This window comes from Mesoplodon densirostris, chromosome 16, assembly GCF_025265405.1.
Source record: "Mesoplodon densirostris isolate mMesDen1 chromosome 16, mMesDen1 primary haplotype, whole genome shotgun sequence".
Lineage (NCBI taxonomy): Eukaryota > Metazoa > Chordata > Mammalia > Artiodactyla > Ziphiidae > Mesoplodon > Mesoplodon densirostris.
The window spans coordinates 63,561,165-63,583,935 of record NC_082676.1 but is presented as its reverse complement, the minus strand read 5'-3'; the positions used below and the strand labels follow the sequence as shown (position 1 = coordinate 63,583,935).

General features: G+C 54.9%; 1 protein-coding gene across 2 annotated transcripts in view; it reads right to left on the bottom strand.

Moving 5' to 3' along the window:
- CORO7 (coronin 7) overlaps positions 1-22,771 on the bottom strand; it is a 57,982-nt gene that overhangs the window by 30,145 nt on the left and 5,066 nt on the right. For both annotated transcript variants that reach the window (XM_060119837.1, XM_060119838.1), the window contains exons 4-7: positions 20,064-20,134; positions 19,505-19,688; positions 16,675-16,751; positions 5,049-5,099 (exon numbers count right to left, since the gene is read on the bottom strand). In XM_060119837.1, the coding sequence (XP_059975820.1) occupies positions 5,049-5,099; positions 16,675-16,751; positions 19,505-19,688; positions 20,064-20,134 (383 nt within the window). The remainder of the gene's footprint in view (positions 1-5,048; positions 5,100-16,674; positions 16,752-19,504; positions 19,689-20,063; positions 20,135-22,771) is intronic.

Below are 22,771 nucleotides of genomic sequence, written 5' to 3'. Positions count from 1 at the left end.
CAGAGGAAATGCAAACAGCTCCCTCCCAGTCACCCTGGCCCCTGGAGCCTGAGACCAAAGACCCTGTTACCAAAATTAGCTCACCCCAAACTGTGGCCAGCTTCCTCCCAGCTTCCCACGATCTCCTTGGGAATGAATGAGGGAGGCAGGCGGCTGTGAGGAGCTGGCCCCGCGCCCCCTCCCCAGCCCGCGGAAGCCGACCCCAGCGTGGGAGACCATCGGAAACGGCTCCGTGTCGTTCAAGGGGCTTTTCTCACTGCTTCCTTCCCACCCGGCTGTAGTCGGCACAGGAAGTCAAGGCTAGAGCCTGAGAACTAGGGCCCAACATCCCTCTCTTTACGCAAGAGGGGCTGTGGGGTCAGGGCAAGGGTCAGCTCCACCACCGACACCCCAGGGTCAATCAGAATTGTCACGTGGGCTCTCGCCCTCTCATCGGTGTGCAAACATCCCACGTAAGGAGCACCAGACGGCTCGCACTACGTTAGCACACCATTCATTCATTCAACAGCCGTGCAGGCCTCCTCCTGGCCAGGTACTGTGCTGGGAGCTGGCAGTGGGGCCGGACACATCTCAGATGGACGGTCACGTCCTGGGTGAAGCAGGGCTGCTCACTCACTTGTTCTTTCATAATATGAATATTCGAGCTGCACGTGACACTAGGCACTGGGGACATGGTCAACAAAACAGAACGGGTCCGCAAACTCATAGAACGTGCAGGTTGAAAGGCAGACGTGAACCAAACAGAAATAACTATGTCAGCGAGTTGCTGTAAGTGGGGGGTTAGGGGCGCGAGCTTTGGAGTCAGACTGGCTGGGTGAAAGCCAAGCCGCCAACAGCCTCGTCCCAGGATGTGCCTCAGTGTCCTGACCCACACAAAGAGCACCATGATGGACCCACTGTGGAGGGCGAAGCGCTCAGGGCTGTGTCCGGCACACATCAATGTGCATTGTTTAGAAGCATGGTAACAGGGTACAATAGAGTATAATTGAGGGCAGTGGATTTAAGGTAACACTTAAGACGTGAAGGATTGGCAGGCGTGAGCCAGCAGGGGGGACCAGCATCTGTGAAGAGTCGGGGTCTCGGAGAGCGAAGAGGCCGGCACAGCTGGCAGTGGGGTCGGGGGAGAGGAGGAGGCGGTGCAGGGTCTATAGGGCCTGTTGTCAGCGAGGGCGTGTTTTTCATCCAGAGGCACAGGTTTGGGTGGAACATTCCCTGGCCCGTGTCTCCACCTTCCTATTTCACACACAGAGAAACCAGAGGCCCAGAGAGAGGAAGCCATCTGCCCCAAGTCACCCAGCAGGACAGCCACCCGCACCAACCGTTACTGTTCTCTGTGTGCACAAGAGGAGCTGATGGAGGACAGGCCAGGAGACAGGCCCAGTCAGAAGGCAGCAGAGCCCAGACCAGGAGGAGCCCAGGATGCTGGCTGCCCACAGGCACCTCGGGTCTCCAGCAATCCTCCCTGGATGAGTTCACACTGGGGGAACCAGGCAGTGATGGGCAGGGCATTGTGGGCTGGCGGGTCCTGCTCGCCCCACAGCTCTCCACTCTCGCCTCGGGTCTCAGAGGACACGGCACCCAGGAAGTGGAGACGAGGTCAGAGCTTAGGCTGAGCCCAGTGCACCCACCATGGGCACACCCAGCTCAGTCTGTCCCGGGGGCCAGAGGAAGCCCCAGCAACTTGGAGGGGAGGCCAAGGACCCCCTCCCCAATCCCCTATCCCCAGATCACTAGAGTGACTTTCAGTTTCAAAAATGGCAAGTTCTGGGCTTCCCTGGTGGCGCAGTGGTTGAGAGTCCGCCTGCTGATGCAGGGGACACGGGTTCATGCCCCGGTCTGGGAAGATCCCACATGCCGCGGAGCGTGTGGGCCCATGAGCCATGGCCGCTGAGCCTGCCCGTCCGGAACCTGTGCTCCGCAACGGGAGAGGCCACAACAGTGAGAGGCCTGTGTACCGCAAAAGAAAAAAAAAGAAACAAAAGGCAAGTTCTTTGCTGACCACAGTGGGACTCGGGGAGGAGGAGCCCTCCCTCCAAATCCCCGGATTCTCATTTTCCTGGGGTAGAGGGGAGGCTGCAGTTGGGACCCAGGCACCCTGCCACCCGAACCTGAGCCCTGTCATAGGAAGCTGCTGATGGTGATCCCGAGCCTGCAGGCCAGGCCTTGGGGTTTCCCTCTTACAGGCAGCTAGGTGTCCTGCTCGTGGAGAAGCCCCTCGGTACCCCATGTCTCCCCCACACCTGGCCCCAAGGAGAGAATAGGAGGGGCTGAGGCCAGGCCGCGCCTGCCCAGTACAGGGGCGCCAGGAGCAGGCGCATACCCAGCATTCCAGCTGCAGCGAAGCCAAATCCCCCCCTCTGTCGCCACAGCAACGCTTCCTGTGTGGGGCAGGGCGACTGGAAGAGCGGCCCTGGGCTCCTTCCTAGGGTGAGGGGACCTTCTCCGGTGGTAAGACCCCCATCACTCACCCACACCCCTCCTCAGCCAGGCTCAGTCCTGGGTTGCAGATGCTGGCCCCCCAGGCCTGCCTGACACGGGGTGGTCAGAAGGAGTTCTGCCTGTCCACGCCAGAGGTCCTCTGGCCCCCTCCTGCCCTGGACCAGCCTGTCGAAGCTCACCATCCCTGGGTACCCCCTCAGCTGTGGCTTCTACTTCCCTGGCACGGCCATGGCTTCAGGGCCTTGGCCACCCCCACTGGGGCTCTGGCACAGTGAAGGGGCAGGAGAGGCCTGGGGCTCCGGAGTCAGATGGACCGAACCTGCCTCTGCCACTCAGCTGTATAACCCTAGGGAAAAAATGACCAAAGGACTGACTTTACAGGACGGTCAGGAGAGTGGAAGGAGGTTGTGTGTGCCAAGAGCCTGGGACATAATAACCCGTCATAAATGCAACCTAAAAACAAAGCAGAGGGTGTGAACAGGAGGGAGCCGCCCAAGCATCCCCTGCTCCAAGCTCCAGTCTCCAGAGGCAGGCCCCAAAAAAGACAGTGGAGGGAGGACTCCCCAGGCCTCCCTGCCCAGCCTCCAGGCCATGGGGACAGCCAGTGGGGCAGGGAGGGCAGAAGCTGGAGGGAGGGCAGTGCCTTCTTCCCCAACCCCCACCAGTACCCCCTCCAGTGGGGAAGGAGGATCTCGGGAGAAGGCACTCCCAGAAGGCCTCTCCCCCGAGCTGGCCTCTCGGCTCACACCGACCCTGGCTGCCAGCAGCAGTTTTCTTAATAGAAGCCAGGTGTGGGCCAGATGCCCTGGCGGAAGTGGGGGGCAGGGCCAGGCAGAGGGCAGCATTCCAGGTCCTGCTGCCCCCGCACAAGCGGCCAAGCACAGGCAGCGTCCCAGGAGCTAGGAGGGGGTGGGAGCCACCCACGCTCTTCCCGGGTCTCCTCGGCCCAGAAACCCCCTTCAGGGGGGCTCCCTCCCTCTCCTCTGAACTTGGAGCCCTTGGACAGCAGCCACTGCATCTCTACCTCAGCACCACGACTGCCCCCCGTTGCTGGAGGAGGAGGAGAGAAAGGAGGAAAGGGTTCAGCTAGATGAGGTGGCCAGAGGCACTGCCCAGCTGGGGCAGGAATGGAGGCGCCAGGCGCTGTGGCCTGGACCCTGGGGAGGAGAGGGTGACCTGAGAAAGCTGCGGGGAGAGGGCCTCAGTCTCCCTCCTCGAGCTGAGCCTGGGGCCCCTTTCCAGGCAAAGACTGAAGGTTATTTAGCACAGAAAGCTACAGTGAGGCCCACTGTCACGTTGCCCTGAGGCGCACACAGCTCCATCACAGCCAAGGGGCGACGAGACCAAGGAACCAAGACCCAGCCTCCAGGAAGCAAGGCCAGGGTGGAGCTAAAGCCACTTCTGCTGGGCTTGGTTCACCTGCCAGGATGGGGCCTCCTCTTGGTCTTTGGCCAGTCAGAGGTGGAGCTGACTGCACTGCCCTGGGAAAGAGCTGCAGTTGGCTGTATGAAGGGGGGAGAGGGGGAGAGAGGGGGAGAGAGGGGGAGAGAGAGAGAGAGAGAGGGAGAGAGAGAGAGAGAGTGTGTGTGTGTGCGCGCTACTACTGCTTGGGTTTAGACTGGTGGATTACCCTTGACCCCGGGTGGGGAACAAGTCCTAGAAATGGAGATGAGGCATCTCTGCTGGGCCTGGGGTCTTGCTGGGGAGCTCTGCCCACGAGCTGGCAGCAGAACCCTGAACTGCACCTTCCTTAGGAAAGAAGGCTCCTCAGCTTCTAGAATTTTAAAAAATGTAAATCTGCTCATTTCATTGTTGGCTTATAACCCTAATGGCTCCCAAAGCACAGGTGACAAGCCCCTGACTCAGGCTCCTAGGACAAGCTTAGCACGCCCCAGGCCGTCTACAGCAGCACTCAGGCCTCAGCCCCAAGCCAGCTCCTCAGAGAAGCACTAAATCACTCCAGCAAGAGGAGCCCCCCAGCAACTGCCCCGTGTCTGTCTCATTCACCACAGAACATTCTGTGCCTGGCACCAAGTTGTTCTCAAACGAATGAACGAGTCCCCAGTGGCTCAATGCCTGCAGCATGAACCCATCGCCTGGACTCCTCGTTTGGAACACGAAGGGCCACATGAACCCATGCACAGCCAGACACAAACCAAACCCGCTCGGCGCCCGGGGCCCACAGATCAGGCAGGCTCCCCAGCACCAGGGCCTGGAGGGGTGTAGAGGGTGGGGGCTGGGTCTTCTTGGCTCCTCTGCGGCTGGTCTCCGCTGACCGTACCAGGAAAGGTGGGTAGGGTTGAGGGTTTCAAAGGAGAGGAAGTTGGAATCTCAAATTAGCTTCCTGAAGCCACAGGATGCTTCCACCGAAGGCCTGTGGGCAGCCTGGCTGCCCCCACCCTGTGATCAAAGCTGGATCCTCCCAACACCCAGAACATGCTTCCCAGAAAGAGCCTCGAGCCACCTCCCAGGTGACCCCCACGTACCCACCAGGCCTCGGCCAGGGGCACGGGGCATGGCAGAATCTGTGTCAGAGGCTGAGCTGCCCTTGCCCGTGCCTGCTGGAGCTGCTAGGGCCTCAATCCAGCTCCGCTGCCCACGCAACTCACCTGGGAGGCCTCAGGCTTGGTTCTGGGGTCGAAGATGCGCAACTGCTTGTCCTGGAAAAGCAGAGAGGAGAAAACAGCACAATTAGGCCGGGGAGGTCCTCTGGGAGGAGGCCTATCTCCCCAACCCCTAGGCTCTGATGGTCCCACACCCAGTACACAGGTTGAGCATCAGGCACCAGGCGACCCCTCCCCAGCCCAGTTCCTCCTTCTCACAGCAGAGGGCAGGCCCCCTTTCCAGCCCCAGTCACCCACAACAAAGACTGTGACAAGAGTTCACATTTCCTGAGCACCTACTATGTGACACGCATGATCTCACCCTATCTTTCCAACCACCTTATGAAGCCGTGCTATCACCATGACCCCTTCACAGATGGAGAAACTGAGGACCAGAACCAAACTCTAGGTTACCAGCCACTACACATGTGTCCGGCCCTGTGCTCAGCCCAGCCTAGAGGGGCTCACAGGACAACATAAATTCTACACTTGGCGTCTAACCAGGACGGCAAGCTTGCACATCCATCCATCACTCAGCACGCAGTTACTGGTTCAGAATACCTGACTGAGGGTGGGGATGGGAACAGACGAAAAAAGAAAAAAACATACCAAAACAAAATGTCCATACCTTATATAAACAGCTTTCTTCCTGTGGAATAATTTCTCTGCGTGTGTGAGTGTGAAAGTGTACACAAATGTACATGCATAAAGAATGGGGGAAGAGGAGGTGGAATCTGTATCCGTTGACTATTTACAGGCTTGGCCATGATAAATTGTTAACTGCAAAAAGGAAGATGCAGAGTTACGCGGTGTGGTGTGATTCTACTGTGGTAAAAGTAAACAACTCCATTTGTATGACCACGTTCCTGTATGTTTTGCAAGTCTGCTGAGTAAGGAGAAAGGTCTTGACAGGCACGGGCCGTGTTTTAATGCTGGCACCAGGGGTGAGGCAGGTGAGGGGTGATCAGCTTTTCCTTTTTATATCTTAGCACGGCTCCACTTTCTTCTGATCAGCACAGATTCATATTTTCTTATTTCAAAAAACAATCAACCAGCAATGAACAATTGGAATTTGAAATTAAAAACACAATACCATTTACATCAGCACCCCCCAAAACTGAAATACTTAGCTAGAAATCTAACAAAATGGGACTTCCCTGGTGGTCCAGTGGTTAAGACTCCATGCTTCCACTGCAGGGGATGCAGGTTCAATCCCTGGTCGGGGAACTAAGACCCCGCAAGCCACGTGGCACAGCCCAAAAAAAAAAAAAAAAACCTAACAAAATACGTATAAGATCTACATGAGGAATACTACAAAACCGCTGAAAGAAATCACAGAACTAAACAAATGGAGAGATATTCCATGTTCACAGTTAGGAATACTCAATATTGTCAAGATATCAGCTCTTCCCAACTTGACTTATAGATTCAATACAATCCCAATGAACATCCCAACAAGTTTTGTGAATATCGACAAACTGATTATGAAGCTTATGTGGAGAGGCAAAAGACTCAGAATGGTCAACACAAAATAAAGGAGAAGAACAAAGGTGGAGGACTGCTGCTTCCTGGCTATATTCTAAAGCTACAGTAATCAGGTCGGTGTGGATCTGCACAAGGATAGACAAATAGATCAATGGAACAGAACAGAGAGCCCCGAGAAAGACCCCCTTAACTACAGCCAGCTGATCTTCGACCAGGGAGCAAAGGCAATACAATGGAGCAAAGACAGTCTTTTCAACAAATGGTGCTAGAACAACTGGGCATCCACATGCAAAGAAATGAATCTAGACATAGACTTTACATCTTTCACAAAAATCAACTAAAAATGGATCATAGTCTTAAACATAAAAACACAAACCTTTATTATAAAACTTCTAGAATATAGCATATGAGAAAACCTAGGTGACCTTGGGTTTGGCAATGACCTATTTGATACAATACCAAAAGTGTAACCTATGAAAGAAAAAACTGATAAATTGGGCTTCATTAAAATTATAAACTACTGGTCTGCAAAAGACACTGTTAAGAAAATAAAAAGACATGCCACAGACTGGGAGAAAACATTTGCAAAGCACATATCTGAGAAAGGACTTACATCCAAAAAACACAAAGAACACTTAAAACTAAAAAAAAAACAAATGAGAAAATAGGCAAGAGACCAGAATGGACACCTCACCAAAAAAGATACACAGATGAAAAATGAAAACATGAAAAGATGCTTTAACACTGTATCTCATTAAGGAACTGTAAATTAAAACAACAATAAGCTACCACTACAAACCTACTAGAATGGCTAAATTTCAAAAACTGACAACACCAAATACTGGTGAGGATGTGGAGCAACAGGAACTCTCATTCACACTTCTGGTGGGAATGCAAAATGATTAGGGCCACTTTAGAAGACAGTTTGGCAGTTTCTTACAAAGCTTTAAAAAAAAAAAAAAAAAAAAAAACCTCTTACTACATGATCCAGCAACTGTATTTACCTAATATCCTAAGTATTCACTCAAACAAGTTAAAAACTTATATCCACATAAATGTTTATAGCAGTTGCAAAAAACTGGAAGCAGCCAAGAAGTTCCTCAATAAGTGAATGAATAAATTAACTGTGGGACATTCATACAATGGAATATTGTTCAGTGATAAAAAAAATAAATAGCTCAGACAGACCCCAAACCATAAAACTCCAAGAAGAAAACATAGGGGAAAAACTTCATGACACTGAATTTGGTAATGATTTCTTTCTTTTTTAATTAATTAATTAATTGATTTTATTTATTTATTTTTGGCTGTGTTGGGTCTTTGTTGCTGTGCACAGGCATTCTCTAGTTGTGGTGCGCGGGTTTCTCATTGTGGTGGCTTCTCTTGTTGCAGAGCACGGGCTCTAGGTGCCCAGGCTTCAGGAGTTGTGGCTCACAGGCTCTGGAGCACAGGCTCAGTAGTTGTGGTGCACGGGTTTAGCTGCTCCGTGGCATGTGGGATCTTCCCGGACCAGTGCTCGAACCCATGTCCCCTGCATTGGCAAGCAGATTCTTAACCACTGTGCCACCAGGGAAGCCCGGTAATGATTTCTTAAATACGATAGCAAAGCACAGAGAAAAGCAAAAATAGACAAATGAGACTATGTAAAACTTAACTTTTGTTTATCAAAGGACACAACAGAGTAAAAAGACAACCTACAGAATGGGAGAAAATATTTTCACATCATCTATCTTATAAGGAATAAATATCCAGAGCATATAAAGAACTCATATTACTCAAAAACGAAAAATCAAATAAACCAACTAAAAATGAGCAAAGAACTTGAATAGACATTTTCCCATAGATACACAAATGGCCAAAAAGCAAGTGAAAAGATGTTTAACATCACTAATCCTCAGAGAAATGCAAATGAAAATTATAGTAAGATATCACCTCACACCCGACAGAATGGCTACTGTCAAAAAATCTAGACTATAACAAGTGTTGGTGAGGATGTGGAAAGTTGGAATCCTTGTGCATGGTGGTGGGAACATAAAATGGTACAGATGCTATGGAAAACAGTCTAGCAGTTCCTCAAAAAATTAAAAATAGAATTATCATATGATCCAGCAATTCTGGGTATAAACCCAGAAGAACTGAAAACAGGGTCACAAAGAAATATTTGCACACCCATGTTTGCAGCAGCATTATTCACGATAGCCAAGACACAGAGGCAACCCAAGTGTCCACTGACAGATGAATGGATAAACAAAACATGGGACTTCCCTGGTGGTACAGTGGTTAAGAATCCGCCTGCCAATGCAGGGGACATGGGTTCAATCCCTGGTCCAGGAAGATCCCACATGCAACGGAGCAACTAAGCCCGTGCACCACAACTACTGAGCCTGCACTCTAGAGCCCGAGAGCCACAACTACTGAGCCCACACGTCACAACTACTGAAGCCTGCGCACCCTAGAGCCCATGCACCACAACTACTGAAGCTCACACACTCTAGGGCCCGTGTGCTACAACTACTGAGCCTGCGTGCTGCAACTACTGAAGTCTGTGCTCCGCAACACGAAAAGCCACCGCAATGAGAAGCCCATGCACCGCATCAAAGAGTAGCCCCCGCTCGCTACAACTAGAGAAAGCCAGCGCACAGCAACAAAGACCCAACACAGCCAAAAAACAAAACAAAACATGGTATACACATTCAATGAAATATTTTCCAGTCTGAAAAAGGAAACCCTGTCACATGCTACACTATGAATGAACCTTAAGGACACTATGCTAAATGAAATAAACCATTTACAGAAGAACAAATAATGTATGATTCCATTTATATGAGGTATTTAAAGTAGTCAAATTCATAGATATGGAAAGTAAAATGATTACAGGAGGCTGGGGGAGGGGCCAAAGAGAAGTTGTTCAGTGGGTGTAGAGTTTCAGTTCTGGAGATCTGTTTCACAACAATGTAAATATACTTAATATTAGAACTGTATATTTAAAATGGTTAAGATGGCAAATTTTATATGTGTTTTTTATACCGAAATTAAAAGAAAATAGCTATCAGTCCACAAAAAGATATGGAAGACCTATAAATGCATATTACTAAGTGAAAGAAGCCAATCTGGAAAGGCTACATATTCTTTGATTCCAACTATGACACTCGACATCCAGGAGAAGGCAAATCTTACAGAGACAACAAAAAGATCAGTGGTTGCCAGGGGTTTGGGAAGAGGAAGGCAGGGATGAACGGGTGAAGCACAGGGCACTTTTTTAAGGCAGTGAAACTATCCTGTGTGATGCTGTAATGATGGATACATGACGTCATGCATTTGTGGGAACCCACAGAAAGCACATCAAGAGTGAACCCTGGGGACTTCCCTGGTGGTCCAGTGGCTTAAGACTCCATGCTCCCAACGCAGGGGGCCCAGGTTCGATCCTCGTTGGGGAACTAGATCCCACATGCCGCAACTAAGAGTTCGCATGCCACAACTAAAGATCCTGCATGCCGCAACAAAGATCCTGCAAGCGGCAGCGAAGATCCCACGTGCCACAACCAAGACCCAGCACAGCCAAATAAATAAATAAATATTTTTGAAAAAAAAAAAAAGAAGAAAGACCAAGATTGTTTAAAAAAAAAAAAATGGAACAGTGAACCCTAATGTAGATTGTGGGCTTTAGTTACTGTAGCAACATTGGTTTAACTATAACAAACGCACCTCACCAATGCAAGATGGAGTGGGGAGGGGAATATGGGGAATCCTGGCCCTGTCTGCCTGGCCCTGCCTAGGTGCTTGGGATTCAGACAGAGCAGACAGTCCCTGCCGAGTGCTGGTGTCTGCAACCCAGAGGTGGTCACAGGTAACTCTGGGGAGGAACCTGGACCTGACTTGAGCCCAGAGGACAAGTGGAGCTTGTACTGGGAAGGGAAAGGCATTCGAGGGAGGAGGAAGAGAACGAGCAAAGATGTGGAGACAAGGGTTCGCTGGCATGAGACATGGAGGGAAGACGAGGTCATACAGGGAGAGTGAATGGCAGGAGTGGGGGGCAGCAGGCAAGCACACAGCTGGACAAGGGAGGGGTCAGCCTGCAGAGGCCTCGAAAGCCAGGCCTCCCTTCACGGGCCTTCACGGGCAGGGTCCCAGGGTTCTCCTTCCAGCTGCAGTTTACTGAGCACTTGCTACGTGCCAGGTGGGCACCAGGCACAGTCCAGTGGTTAGTTCTGAGGCACCGTCCACTCCACAGCCTCAGTCGGGAGGAGTTTGCTTAGAGACAGACAGCGATCAGACAGACAAGGACAGTGAGGGACACAGGATGGAGACAGGCAGAAAGAACAGTGAGAGACAGAGAGAGGATGGGGAAAGATAGAGGGTCCAAGAAGAACAGAGACACAGAAAGACAGAGAGAAAGACAGAGAATAGAGACAACTATAGACACAGAAAAGACAGCAAGGGACAGTGAAAGAACCAGAGATTGAGAGCAGAAACAGGGCAGCACGAGACAGACAGAGGATGGGTCAAGCAGTGAGCAACATTGGATCTCGACAGATGACAGGCAAGAGAGAAGGCCTCCTGGCAGCAAGGGCCACTCCCACCCCTGTGGAGACCTGACAGGCAGGACTGGGACGCCAAATCCACCACTGATGTGCTCTGTGACCTGGGCAAACCCCCGAGCCCAGGGTGGGGTGAGGGTGATGGCAGCACTTCTCACAGGTCAGAGGCACAGTCTTGGGACCTGGGCACCTCCCTAAAGGCAGCTGGGCCAGCGAGTGCAGAATTCCAACAGGAGGTCCAGACCAGGCTTCAGACTGGGCACTGGGGGCTGGACTGGCACTGGTAGGGCCTGCAGGGCCGGGCAGCGGGGGTGGCACTGGGCTGCCGAGGCGCTGGGCTCACAGGCACACTCCTGGTGGAGTGGAGCCCAGCTGGCCAAGCCCAGCCATCTGTGGAGCCAGCGCGCCCCCTAGCGGCCACCTGATCCTCCCCTCGGCCGCAGGAGCTGGGAGGGGGGCCAGAAGGGGCTTCACTGGGCTGGGCCAGCCCCTCGCCCTGCAGGGGGCACCAGGAGGCCTGCAGGTAGAACTGCTCCAAGGCAGGACGGGAGTCATAACCAGGTGGCCAGGGAGGTTTTCCCAGTGGGGTTGGCGGGGAGCACAGTGTGGAGACCAGGGAGGCTCTGATGAGAAGAATGCTGCCGACCACTGGTCAAGAGGGGCTCAGGCTCCCTCCTGCTGAGGGTGGGCCCCTCACGGGCTCCCCCCGTACTCTGAGAACAAACTCATGGGCACCTCCACCTGGACTGCGGTCACAGGGGCAGCCCCCCTCCTGCACCACTCCCCAAGGGCTTGCAGCTTTTGACGAACCCGTTCAGGATCCTGAGGCTCCCTTTACGGCAAAGGGGCAGTGGACACAGGACTGTGGTGATGCCTGGCACTCGCTGACATGTGACACCCTTCAAGGACAGCGTCCTCCCCCAGGATGCCGCACCCACATCAAGAGTATCGCGAGGCCCTGTGTCCCCACAGGTAACCAGGTCTAGGAACTGGGGTGGGAGCTGGGGGGCATCCCCTGGGCACCACTCCAGGCAACCCACTTGGGAAATCTATGCTTCTCATCCCTGCGCCTTTGGGCTCTGGGTGGAGAAGGCACAGAGGTCCACCAGACTCAGAGATGGTCTGCTCCAGTAATCCCTCCCCCCAAGACATCAGCAGGCGAGGAGTTGAGTCGCCGTCCCAGGACACAGTGGGGACAGGGTGCTCTGTGACTGGGTAGCTCTTCCTTCTCCACCCGCCCCGCTCCGGGCCCAATCTTGATGGTAAGTGGGGCTCAGACCCCTGGGGACGTGGGGCTGGACCCCCACAACAGAGAAGCCCCCTGTAACCAGCAGGGGGGCAGTCCAGAGTTCAGGAGCCCAGCCTGGGTGGTGGGGAGGGAGAGGATGAGACCAGCGGCCCAGGGTTCCTCTTGCAAGGTTGCAGCCAGATCCTGGGAAAGCTGTCCCCAGGGATGGCACCCTGGGGACTGCCGTGGCTGCAGGGTTTGTGGTGAGGCCCTCCGTCCCTGGGTGCTGAGGGCTCGCAGCTGTCACCCCTCCTGGCACTGCTGCCCATGGCCATTCGCATGTCCAGTGACTGGTCAGCATGGGGACAGGGCCCAGCCCCCTTGCCTCAACAGGGACAGCTCCCGCGTAGTTCCACAAGGCATCTGCAAGCAGTCCCTGGACCCAACGCCCTTGGCCCCCTCCTAGGTACCCCCAGCCCCATGCTCCACCAGGCCTTCCCCCCGGGAGTCACTTCTCCCTGCGCTGGCCCCCCTCCTGGAAGCTGACATGCTCCTTGCCATCACCCCACCCCCACACCGTGTCCTCCACCACAGTGACCGCTGCCCTCAGAACAAAGCCCTCGTGTGGCCTCAGACCTGGCCTCAGCTGGCCCCACTCTGCCCCTGGCCATACCCCTCACCTGGCTGCCTCTGAACACAGCAGGACCCCCGGGAGACAGGACCCCCGGGAGAGTGCCTGCCTCCTAATTGATCCCTCCGAAGCCTCATCAAAGCCAGACTCAACCACACTGGGGGTTCCGACCACTCTGGGGGGTCCGGTTCATATCAGGCCCAGCTGGGCCGGGAGCTCTGGGGAGCACCGGCACCTCTGGCTGCTCCACAGGAAACGACCCAAGTCCAGCCCCCAGACACCTGCTCCCCAGACACCCTGCCTGGGGCTGGGCTGGGGGCCTGGAGCCGAGTGGATGCAGGGCGGAGGCCACAGGCTAGACTGGCCTCGTGGGTTGCAGCTTTTGAGTGAAGGGCCGTCCAGGCCACAGTACCTGCGGGCAGAGTGGGGTGCTGGAGGGCGGCCCGGGCGAGCTCTACAGAAGCTGCCTTCCTCCCAGTCCAGGGCCGTGGCCCAGGCAGGCTGATGTGTGGGCCGTCGCTGAGGCCAGTCCCTGCTCAGAACGTTCACAGGGTGTGGAGACGGCACCTGTCTGCCCAGGGCTGCTCCATCACCATGAAAACCAAGGCCCCTTCCTGCTGCCCTCCTGTCAAGCTGCCTGCAGCTCTGACCCCCTCAGGCACCCACTGGAGCTGTGAGGCGGAGGAAGAGCAGGACCCTCCCTCAGGGGCTGGGGCTTTCCGAGCACTTCCTCGCGGACTCACATGTGGGACGGGCAGCCCTGCTCTGTTCAACCTCCAGGCTCAGAGGGCTGACTGCGCACCCACGGACACATGTCTCCCCCCAAACCCAAGCTGGAGCCCAAGGTGTTCACAGAACACCCCCAGGGCAGCCTCCTCTGGAAAGCCGCTGGCTAAAATGTATCAACCACCTTAAGAATCTTCACAGCCTGCAGTCAGCAACACCCCTCATAGGAATCTAGGTGGGGGTGGGCAAGCTCTAAGGCCCACGGGCCACATCCAGCCTGAGACCTGGCTCTACCAATGCAGTTTTACTGGGACACAGCTACGCCCCTCATGTATGTACTGCCCATGGCTGCTGCTCTGCTACAAGGTGCAATGACAGAGACAGCCTGGCCTGCAAAACCCAAAGCATCTACTATCTGGCCCTTCACAGAAAAAGTCTGCCCCTGCTCTAGGCTAAGAAACTCACAGAGAAGGCAGAGAAAAACCATATATACAAACACATTCAAACGTTACAGCTTATAACACAGTGACATAAACTGGAAGTTAATCCACGCTTCTGAGAGTAGGAGCTCCACTGAGAAAACTGTGAATCTACATGATTAAATATTTCCCATGACATTTATTAAATTTTTGATGAATTAGAGAAAATGTTTATTATGTGGAACAAAAAAAGTGCAGGATAAACTAACATGGAGAGTATGATTCCTACACGTACAGAAAAAGCACAGAGAGAAAGATGTCAAAATGGTGATAGGCCCTGTCCCTGGGTGGAAGGGTTACAGGTGACTTTTTTTTTTTTTTTTTTTTGCTTCTTCACTTTTACACTGCTCTCCGAAATTTGTACAATAAGCATAAACTACTATACTTGGGTGATCAAAAGAAAACACCTCCCATGACAATTCCCTTCCAGCTTCCTCCTCGCTCCCATCCTGTCTCATTCTCTCTCTCATTCTCTCTCTCTCTCACACACTCACACACACACACACACACACACTCACACACACACACACACACGCACGCTGTGGAGACAGCACAGAGGGGGTTTCTCAGTGGAGGGGGAGGTCACAGCTCAAACACAGGACTCTGTCCAGGCTGGTCCCTCTGCCTGGGACACCTGTCCCCTCCTCAGTAAGGGTAGCCCCGACCTCACTATCCCTGGGAAGCTGTGTCACCATCGTTTTGCCCGAGCAAGGGAACCATGTGACTGCCTTGCCCTCGAGCACGGCTCCTTAGGGACCTAAGAGGACAGGAGCCCCGTCTGATTTACCTCTCGACCCCCAGAGCTCAGGCCAATGTCTGGAGCCTACTGTTTAATAAGCCAAACAGGGGGAAAAGTGGATGAAGACCAGGAAATGGGGCTTCCAAGAAGGCAGAGAGAAGAGAAGGTGGGAAATAGGATCCTCCCGTGTATGCAGGCTCCACATTTTCTCTTCAGAGGCGTCACCCCAGCCAGCTCTGGTCCCCACCCCCCCACTCTTCCTGGAAGAGCCCTTGCAGGCTCCTTCCTCGCCTCCCACCTTCCTTCACGTGTGGCTTCAGGCAGCAGACACCCTGCAAGCTCCTGAAGGTCTCAAGACCCAAATCCACAGGTATGTCTCAGCTGCATCTTCTCAGACCCTTCCCGTGTTCCCTGGACGCCCTCTAGCCTGGGTCTCAGGGCTTCCTTCCTCCCACCAGGCGCTCCCCCGTCTCCTCGCAGGTTCTGGTCCTTCCTCAGGCTCCCTCTGCCTCTGCTCTCAACCCTTCTCTCCCACTCAGGGCACTCTCATCCCTCTGCAGGTGCCATATAAACACAGACGCGGGGCCTCCCTGGTGGCGCAGTGGTTGAGAGTCCGCCTGCCGATGCAGGGGATGCGGGTTCGTGCCCCGGTCTGGGAGGATCCCATATGCCGCAGAGCGGCTGGGCCCGTGAGCCGTGGCCGCTGGGCCTGCGCGTCCGGAGCCTGTGCTCCGCAACGGGAGAGGCCACAACAGTGAGAGGCCCGCATACCGCAAAAAAAGAAAAAGAAAAAAAAAAAAAAAAAAACAACACAGACGCCACCCAGGCCTCCACCTTCCGCTCAGACCACTGCCCAGAGCCAAGTGCATGGACTCAACTGACACCTCCGCCCAGACCTCCCGGCACCTCCAACCTGGGGAGTGCCCAGTCTCGGTGGCAGGCCTCCTCCAGCCTGTAAACCAGGAGCTGGCCTCGGGACCCGCCCCCCTCACACACAGCCCACCACCAACCCTGCAGCTCTCTCCTCCCCAGCTCCCTCGACCCCACCTGCAATTCTCTGTCCACAATGCAGCAGGGGAGCCTCAAAATGCAGATCTGCTCGCCTCACGCCTCAACCACCCACCTCTGGCTTTAAAAACACTCCAGTGCTTTCCCGTTGCTTCTGTAGTAACAAGCGCGACCCTGTGTACGCAGCTCTGCTCTCTGCCCCCAGCACACTCCCCCTGTCCCGCACCATGAACCCTTCCCTCGTAGCCCTTGCCAGAGGCCAAGCCTCCCCTGGCCTCTCCAACCACTCAAAGCACCTCATGTCCCTCTTTCACAGCCTGGGTCACAATTATCCTTTTATCTGTACGACCCCTGGACCCACATCGGCCACCCCCACTAGCACAGGACTCAGTGGGCACAGGACCTGGCATCACCGAGGACCCTGAGGCCTTCTGACTGGCTGGAGGGCCAGCACAGTGCCCAGCTTGTGGATGCTGCCTAACACAACCCTCACGGAGAGGCAGGCAGTTTGGACAAAGCAGCGAGGCAGCCAGGTGAGGCTGGCTGAGAGTGGTGTTGGGAGCCCCAGAGGTCCAGTGTGGGGCTTTCTTTAGTGGGGTGGGGGCTTCAAGAGACAGGTATGAGCCAGAGGAAGGTGAACACCTATCCTGGCCTCAGTTTGCTGCTGCCCCACAAGTACTGCCGAGTGTGACAGGTACAGCCCAGGACACGGGCTCTGCGACACGACGGCCCTGGCAGAGCTGGGCATGCCTCAGGCCCCCCACAGGCACTTACTCGAGTCTCACCGCCCACCCTTACCTTACATGTCGTGCCCACCAGGGCTCCGTCCCGGCTCCAGGTGGCACCCTGCACCAGGTCCCCGTGGGCCGCCAGCTCTGCAGAGAAGCGGCCAAGGTCAGGAGGGGTCCAGGGTCCCCCCAGCCCTGCCCCATGCAATGAGGGCATCAGGGAAGCGGGCGCAGGCAGGCCTGGCTTGGGGGTAATTCCGGGAAAGGGGCAGCAGCAGCGAGGGTGCTTCAGGCAGAGGAGCAAGGGCAGCAGCTCCTCCCAGATTGGGGGGGGGTGCTTCCTTCAGCCCTGCCCTCCTCAGGCCATGCTCCCACTCCCTTCCCAGGCTCCCTGCTCCTGGGCCACCCCACTCTGCTCAGTCACCAACATCCCCCCAACCCCCGCAGACCACGGACGTGTCACACACACACCCACCCTGGGCCCCTACTCGGGCCATCCCCATTCCCTCCCCCCACAGCGTGACAGTTTTAAAATGTGTCCACAAATTCTTTGACACTCCTCCTGTTATAGACCGAATTGTGTCCCCCACAAAAAGATGCTGAAGTCCTAACCCTCAGCACCTGTGAAGGTGGCTTTATTTGGAAATAGGGTCTTTGCAGATGACCCACTGGGGAGAGCTGAGATGATGATCAAGTTAAGCGGGTATTGCTAGAATGGACCCTAATCCAGTACGAACGGAGTCCTTGTGAAAAGGGAAATCAGAGAGAAGATGACGTGAACAGAGGGAAGACGGCCATCGACATGCCCCAAGAAACACCTGAAGCCACAGACGCTGAGAATGGGACCTGGAACAGATTCTCCCTCGCAGCTCAAAAGGAACCAACCCTGCCAACATTTTAATTTTGGACTTCTGGTCCCCACAATTGTGAGACAATAAATTTGCTGTGGTACTCTGTTACAACAGCCCTAGAAAACTAACACCTCCTTTCAAAATGTGGGGCCCGATTCCCTTCTTCTTGAGTGTGAGCAGGACTCAGAGACTCGCTTCTAACGGAGAGCATGTGCCTTCCAAAGCTGGGGCGTAAATGGCACCGTGGCCTCCTCCTTGATGCCTCTCTTGGACTGTCCACCAGGGGAAGTAGCTGCCATGTACTGAGGGCGCTCAAGCAGCCCACAGAGAGGCCCATGGGGGAGAACCGAGGCCTCCTTACCACAGCCAGCACTGTGTGAGTGAGCCACTTAGGAAGCGGATCCCTCCACCCCAGTCCAGCCTTCAGGTGATGGCAGCCCCAGCTGGCAGCTCAACCCCAACCTCATGAGGAGCCCTGAGCCAGAACCACCTAGCTAAGCTGCTCCCAAATCCCTGACGTTCAGAAACTGTGAGATGATAAACGTTACCGGCTGTTATAAGCCTCCAGGTTTCGGGGTAATTCTTTCTGCAGCAATAGGAAACTACTATGACAAGGTCTGCTCCCCCGAGGTTAATTCCAGCCCTGTCACCTGCTTGCACTGTGGCCTTGGTCAAGTTATTTAACCTCACCTGTAGCACGGGAACGGCAACACCCCCCCACCACGTGAAGCCCTCAGCACAGCACTGGGCACACGAGAAGGGCCTGAGAGATGCTAGTTACAGCTGGGGTGACTCTGATGACACACTGCTGGGTGGCCTGCACCAGGTTAGGGTGGTCTCCTCCACTGCACCAGCAGCACTTTGGGGGCAAGTGGCACAAGACGGCTCCAGGATGGGTGCTGGCTGACTCTTCAGTCAGGAGGGAGTCCCTCAGACACCCCGTTACACTGTCGGCCCTTGGTGCCAGCCCCAGAAGCGGGGGTATCACCAAGGTGAGCCTGACCCACCCTGGACACTCTGCACAGCACTGTGGGGCAAGTCCATCCTTCAGTTCTCTGAGCCTCATGTCTTTCTTTACCTTGAACCTGTCAAGGAGGACTCCGCAGAAAGGATTTGGTGGTGCTGCCACAGAAAACACCTGGGTTCCGCCGTGGGTCACACTGCAGGGTCATAACCATTCAAATACTGAGGAATCTGACCCAAAGTTGTCACCATCTACAAGTGGTCTGAGTGTGTGCCCCCCAAATTCACATGTTGAAACCTAACTCCCACTGGGATGGAATCCAGAGGCAGGGCCTCTGGGAGGTGATTAGGTCATGAGGTGGAGCCCTCATGAATGGGATTAGTGTTGTTATGAAAGAGGCCCCAGAGAGCTCCCTCACCCCTGCTGCCACGTGAGGACACAGCCAGAGGACGGCCATCTGTGAATCAGGAAGCAGGTCCTCACCAGACACTGAATCTGTTGGTGCCTTGATCTTAGACTTCCAGCCTCCAGAACTGTGAGAAATAAATGCCTGTTGTTTATAACCCACCCAGTCTGTGGGATTTTGTTATAGCAGCCCAAATGGACCAGGACAATATATACTAGGAAAATAAGAGAAGCAGCACCGGTGGGGAGGGGATGTAGAAACAGCAAAATTCTCATCCCCTAGAGGAGAAATCAGTAGTTTGTTTTCAAAACTGAAATGTCACACAATTCAAGAAATAACAGTATAAGGAAGTTACTTAGACATATGGAGGAAAAAGCAGAAAAAACAGCTAAGTGAGATGAAAACACATGCCTATGGGATTTAGGGAGGGATGGGGTGTTTGTAACAAGCCTTGTAAAATTATATGTAATATATACACACACGTATACAAACATACACATACACACACCCATATATATACATAAATACATATATATGTATATATATATATGTATACATATCATATACATGGGAAACTTTGTTACGTGTCTTAAAAGTCATGTTACCAAAATCATAAACAAAGAAACAAAGTGCTGCCAGACGGGGCTGCCCAGGGAGGGACAGTGAGTGTGGCCCATACCTGTGAGGGGCTGCTGCTTGGCGGCATCCCAGACCTTCACGGTCCTGCCCGCCGCGCTCACCAGGACGCCATCTGCGGTGGGGTGGAACTGCAGTACCTCCACCTGGACGTCCTCAGGGCCCAGCACCAGCCCAGGCTCTGAGGGCAGCGCCCCGCCAGGGGCAGGCAGTCGCCAGAGTTTCACCTGCAGGAAAGAGCGAGTCCGTGAGCCCAGGACTGGGAGGGGCCTCGCTGCCTCCAGCCAGCCTTGCCCCAGCTGCCCCCTACCCCAGGGGAAGGGAGGGGACGGGCTCAGGGTCACAAGGCGTGGTTAGAGGCCGAGGGGAAGATGTGGGAGTGGGGAGAGCCAAGCGCACTGCTCCCCCAGCACCACAGGCCTGCTGTCCTCAGGCAGCCAAGCAGCAGAACGCAGGTCATGGCCACAGCTCAGGGTAAGCGCACGGGAGCACACGGGAGCTGGCGTGGGTTGAGGAACTTAGCAGGAGGGGCTGGACTGCAAACCAGCAGGGCCCTGGTGGCTCATAAGGCCTGGAATAGCTCTTCCAGCCGCTCCACTCACCGTCCTGTCGGCTGAGGCCGTGGCCAGGAGGAAGTCATCAAAGGGAGAGAAGTCCAAGTCCGTGACCAGGTCTGAGGGAGAGAAACAGCTGACACAGGCCAGACATGGGCCAGATGTGGGCCCGCCGGAATGTCCTGTTCCAGCCCACCGTGCCCTCTCCCAAGGCCGGGACCACGGCCCAGGCATCTGAGCTGACCCCTCTGCCTACACGGCAGCAGGCTGAAAGTCCTCGAGGGGAGGGCACCTCTGGAGACCACAGGCCAATGCCACAGGCCCCCGCCTGCAACACACATCCCCAAGAGCCCTGCATCCCAGGGTGGTCAAGGGCCCATCACTGGGAGGTTGGCAGGATGATGGGCAGGAAGCTCCTTGGATCACCAGGTACCTGCATTCGCCCAAAATCCAGAACCCAGCTCAGGTGAATGGATACAAGCGCCGGCCCCCATGGGATTCACATATAGGACAGACTAGAGGCCACCTAGCCCTAACAGACCCTCATCACATCCACAGGGAGACACACACTTCTCTGCAAATGCAGCAAGAGGCGGGCTGTGAACTCAGGGGGAACCCCAAGGTCAGGGGTCAGAGGAGGCTTCCTGCAGCGGGCACAGTGGGCCCTGGAGAATATGGAGGGTGGCACAGGTTAGGACATCGGGTAGGCAGGGGGCTGGAGTGACATGCCTGACCTAGGAGATCTCTGCCCCTTGACAAGCCAGGGCTGGCCCACCTACAGGAGTGCACCTGACCCAAGCCCAGGCAGCCAGCTTCTCTCTGAAGGGAGTTAAACCAGGAATGGGAAGCCTAGCGACAGGGTGCCTTAGGGACTGGCCTGGGTGGAGAGCAACCAGCTGGGAGGGAGCTGTCAACTCTCAAACCAGAACCCTCCTAAGGCCTGTGCGTCCAGCTGCTCCTTCAGTTCTGGAAGCTCCCCAAGAGTCTCCCAAATCCCTTTCTGGCTTAAGCAAGCTGGAGTTAGTCTCAGTTCTTTGCAACCAAAGAACCTGAACTGCTCATCTCCGGGGGGCCGGGAGGGGAGGTGGGGCACACGGAGTGAGCCAGAGCCCAGAGGGGAAGTGAGACTGGGGGTTTCAGGGGGACAGAGACAAGGCCAGGGCTCAGGTGTGGGGGCAGTGGAGATATGAGCAGGACGGCCAGCCCCAAGGAACCAGAGCAAGGAGCACAGTGACCATCCCTACTGCCAGCCTCCCCAGGGGGGCCGAGCAGGTACACTTTCCTCCCAGGCCAGAGCCTGACCCTGGGCATCCTGCCAGAGGAGACGAGGAAGAGAAGGGGCGGGGACTTCCCTGGTGGCACAGTGGTTAAGAATCCACCTGCCAATGCAGGGGACACAGGTTCGATCCCTGGTCTGGGAAGATCCCACACGCCGCGGAGCAACTAAGCCCGTGCGGCACAACTACTGAAGCCCACGTGCCTAGAGCCCGTGCTCCGCAACAAGAGAAGCCCCCACTCACAACTAGAGAAAAGCCTGCGTGCAGCAATGAAGACCCAATGCAGCCAAAAAATAAATAAATAAAATTTTAAAAATTAAAAAAAAAAAAAGGGAAGAGAAGGGGCGGATGGGAAGAGGCACACCTTGGGACAGCCCTAACCTGGACTCCTGGCCACGGAAGCCCTGCCACCCGACCCTGCGGGCTCCTTAAGGGACAGGGCAGGGCCCAGGCTGGGTGCAGACGCTGGCACCCCCAAGGGAATGAGCAGTGGTGATGTGGCCGATCTGAGTGCTCAGTTGTGCCGGCAGGCTTGTGGCCTTCATGTGTGTTTATCTCACCAAATCCTCACAACGACCCATCAGGATGGCACTGTGGTGTCATCCCCAACTGGAGGAAGAGGACATGAGGACAGAGAGATTAAGTAACCTGCCCATAGCTGCACAGCTAAGAAGGGGCAAGGCTGAGGGTCAGGCAGGCAGTCCAACTTCAGAACCTACATCTTCACCGCAACACATGGTGTTTCCCAACTCAGAGCAGGCCCCCAGCCATCACTCCACAGCCCAGTCATGCAGCAACGCTCTCTAGATGCTTCCCAGCCTTCTGCTCCCCTGGACCAAAGGACCACTTGGCCCTGAGCCAAAAGGCAGAAGGTGCCCCTGAAGGCAGGGTGCCCTGAAGTCAGGGCAGCAGCCAGAACCCAGGCCACCACAGTCCCCCCCGCCACCAGCACCTAAGAGGGCAGACCAGTGCCTGGTGCCCAGACAGCAGGTTCTGAGGAGCTGGAGCTCAGCTACCCCCAGAGCAGCTTTCTGGCAAGGCTGCTCCTGCAGGGAGAGGCTCTGGATAGCTGGAGCCACAGTGAGGCTACGATCTGCCAACACAAGCCTGGTTCCCCAGTAACAGGGGGCCCACCACCTTTCAGACAACACCAACTTGAGGCCACTTCCCCATGAGGAAAAAGCATCAAGAAGCAAACAGCATGGTGTCTAAAAACACCTGGGTTCCGATTCTGGCTCTGCCAGCAGCAATGCCAACACTGCTAAATTCTTCAACTCTTTGAGCCTCAGTTTTCTTAGCTGAAAAACTGGTTATTTAAAAACCTACTTCGGGGCTTCCCTGGTGGCGCAGTGGTTAAGAATCCACCTGCCAATGCAGGGGACACAGGTTCAAGCCCTGGTCCGGGAAGATCTCACATGCCGCGGAGCAACTAAGCCCCTGCACCACAACTACTGAGCCTGAGCTCTAGAGCCTGTGAGC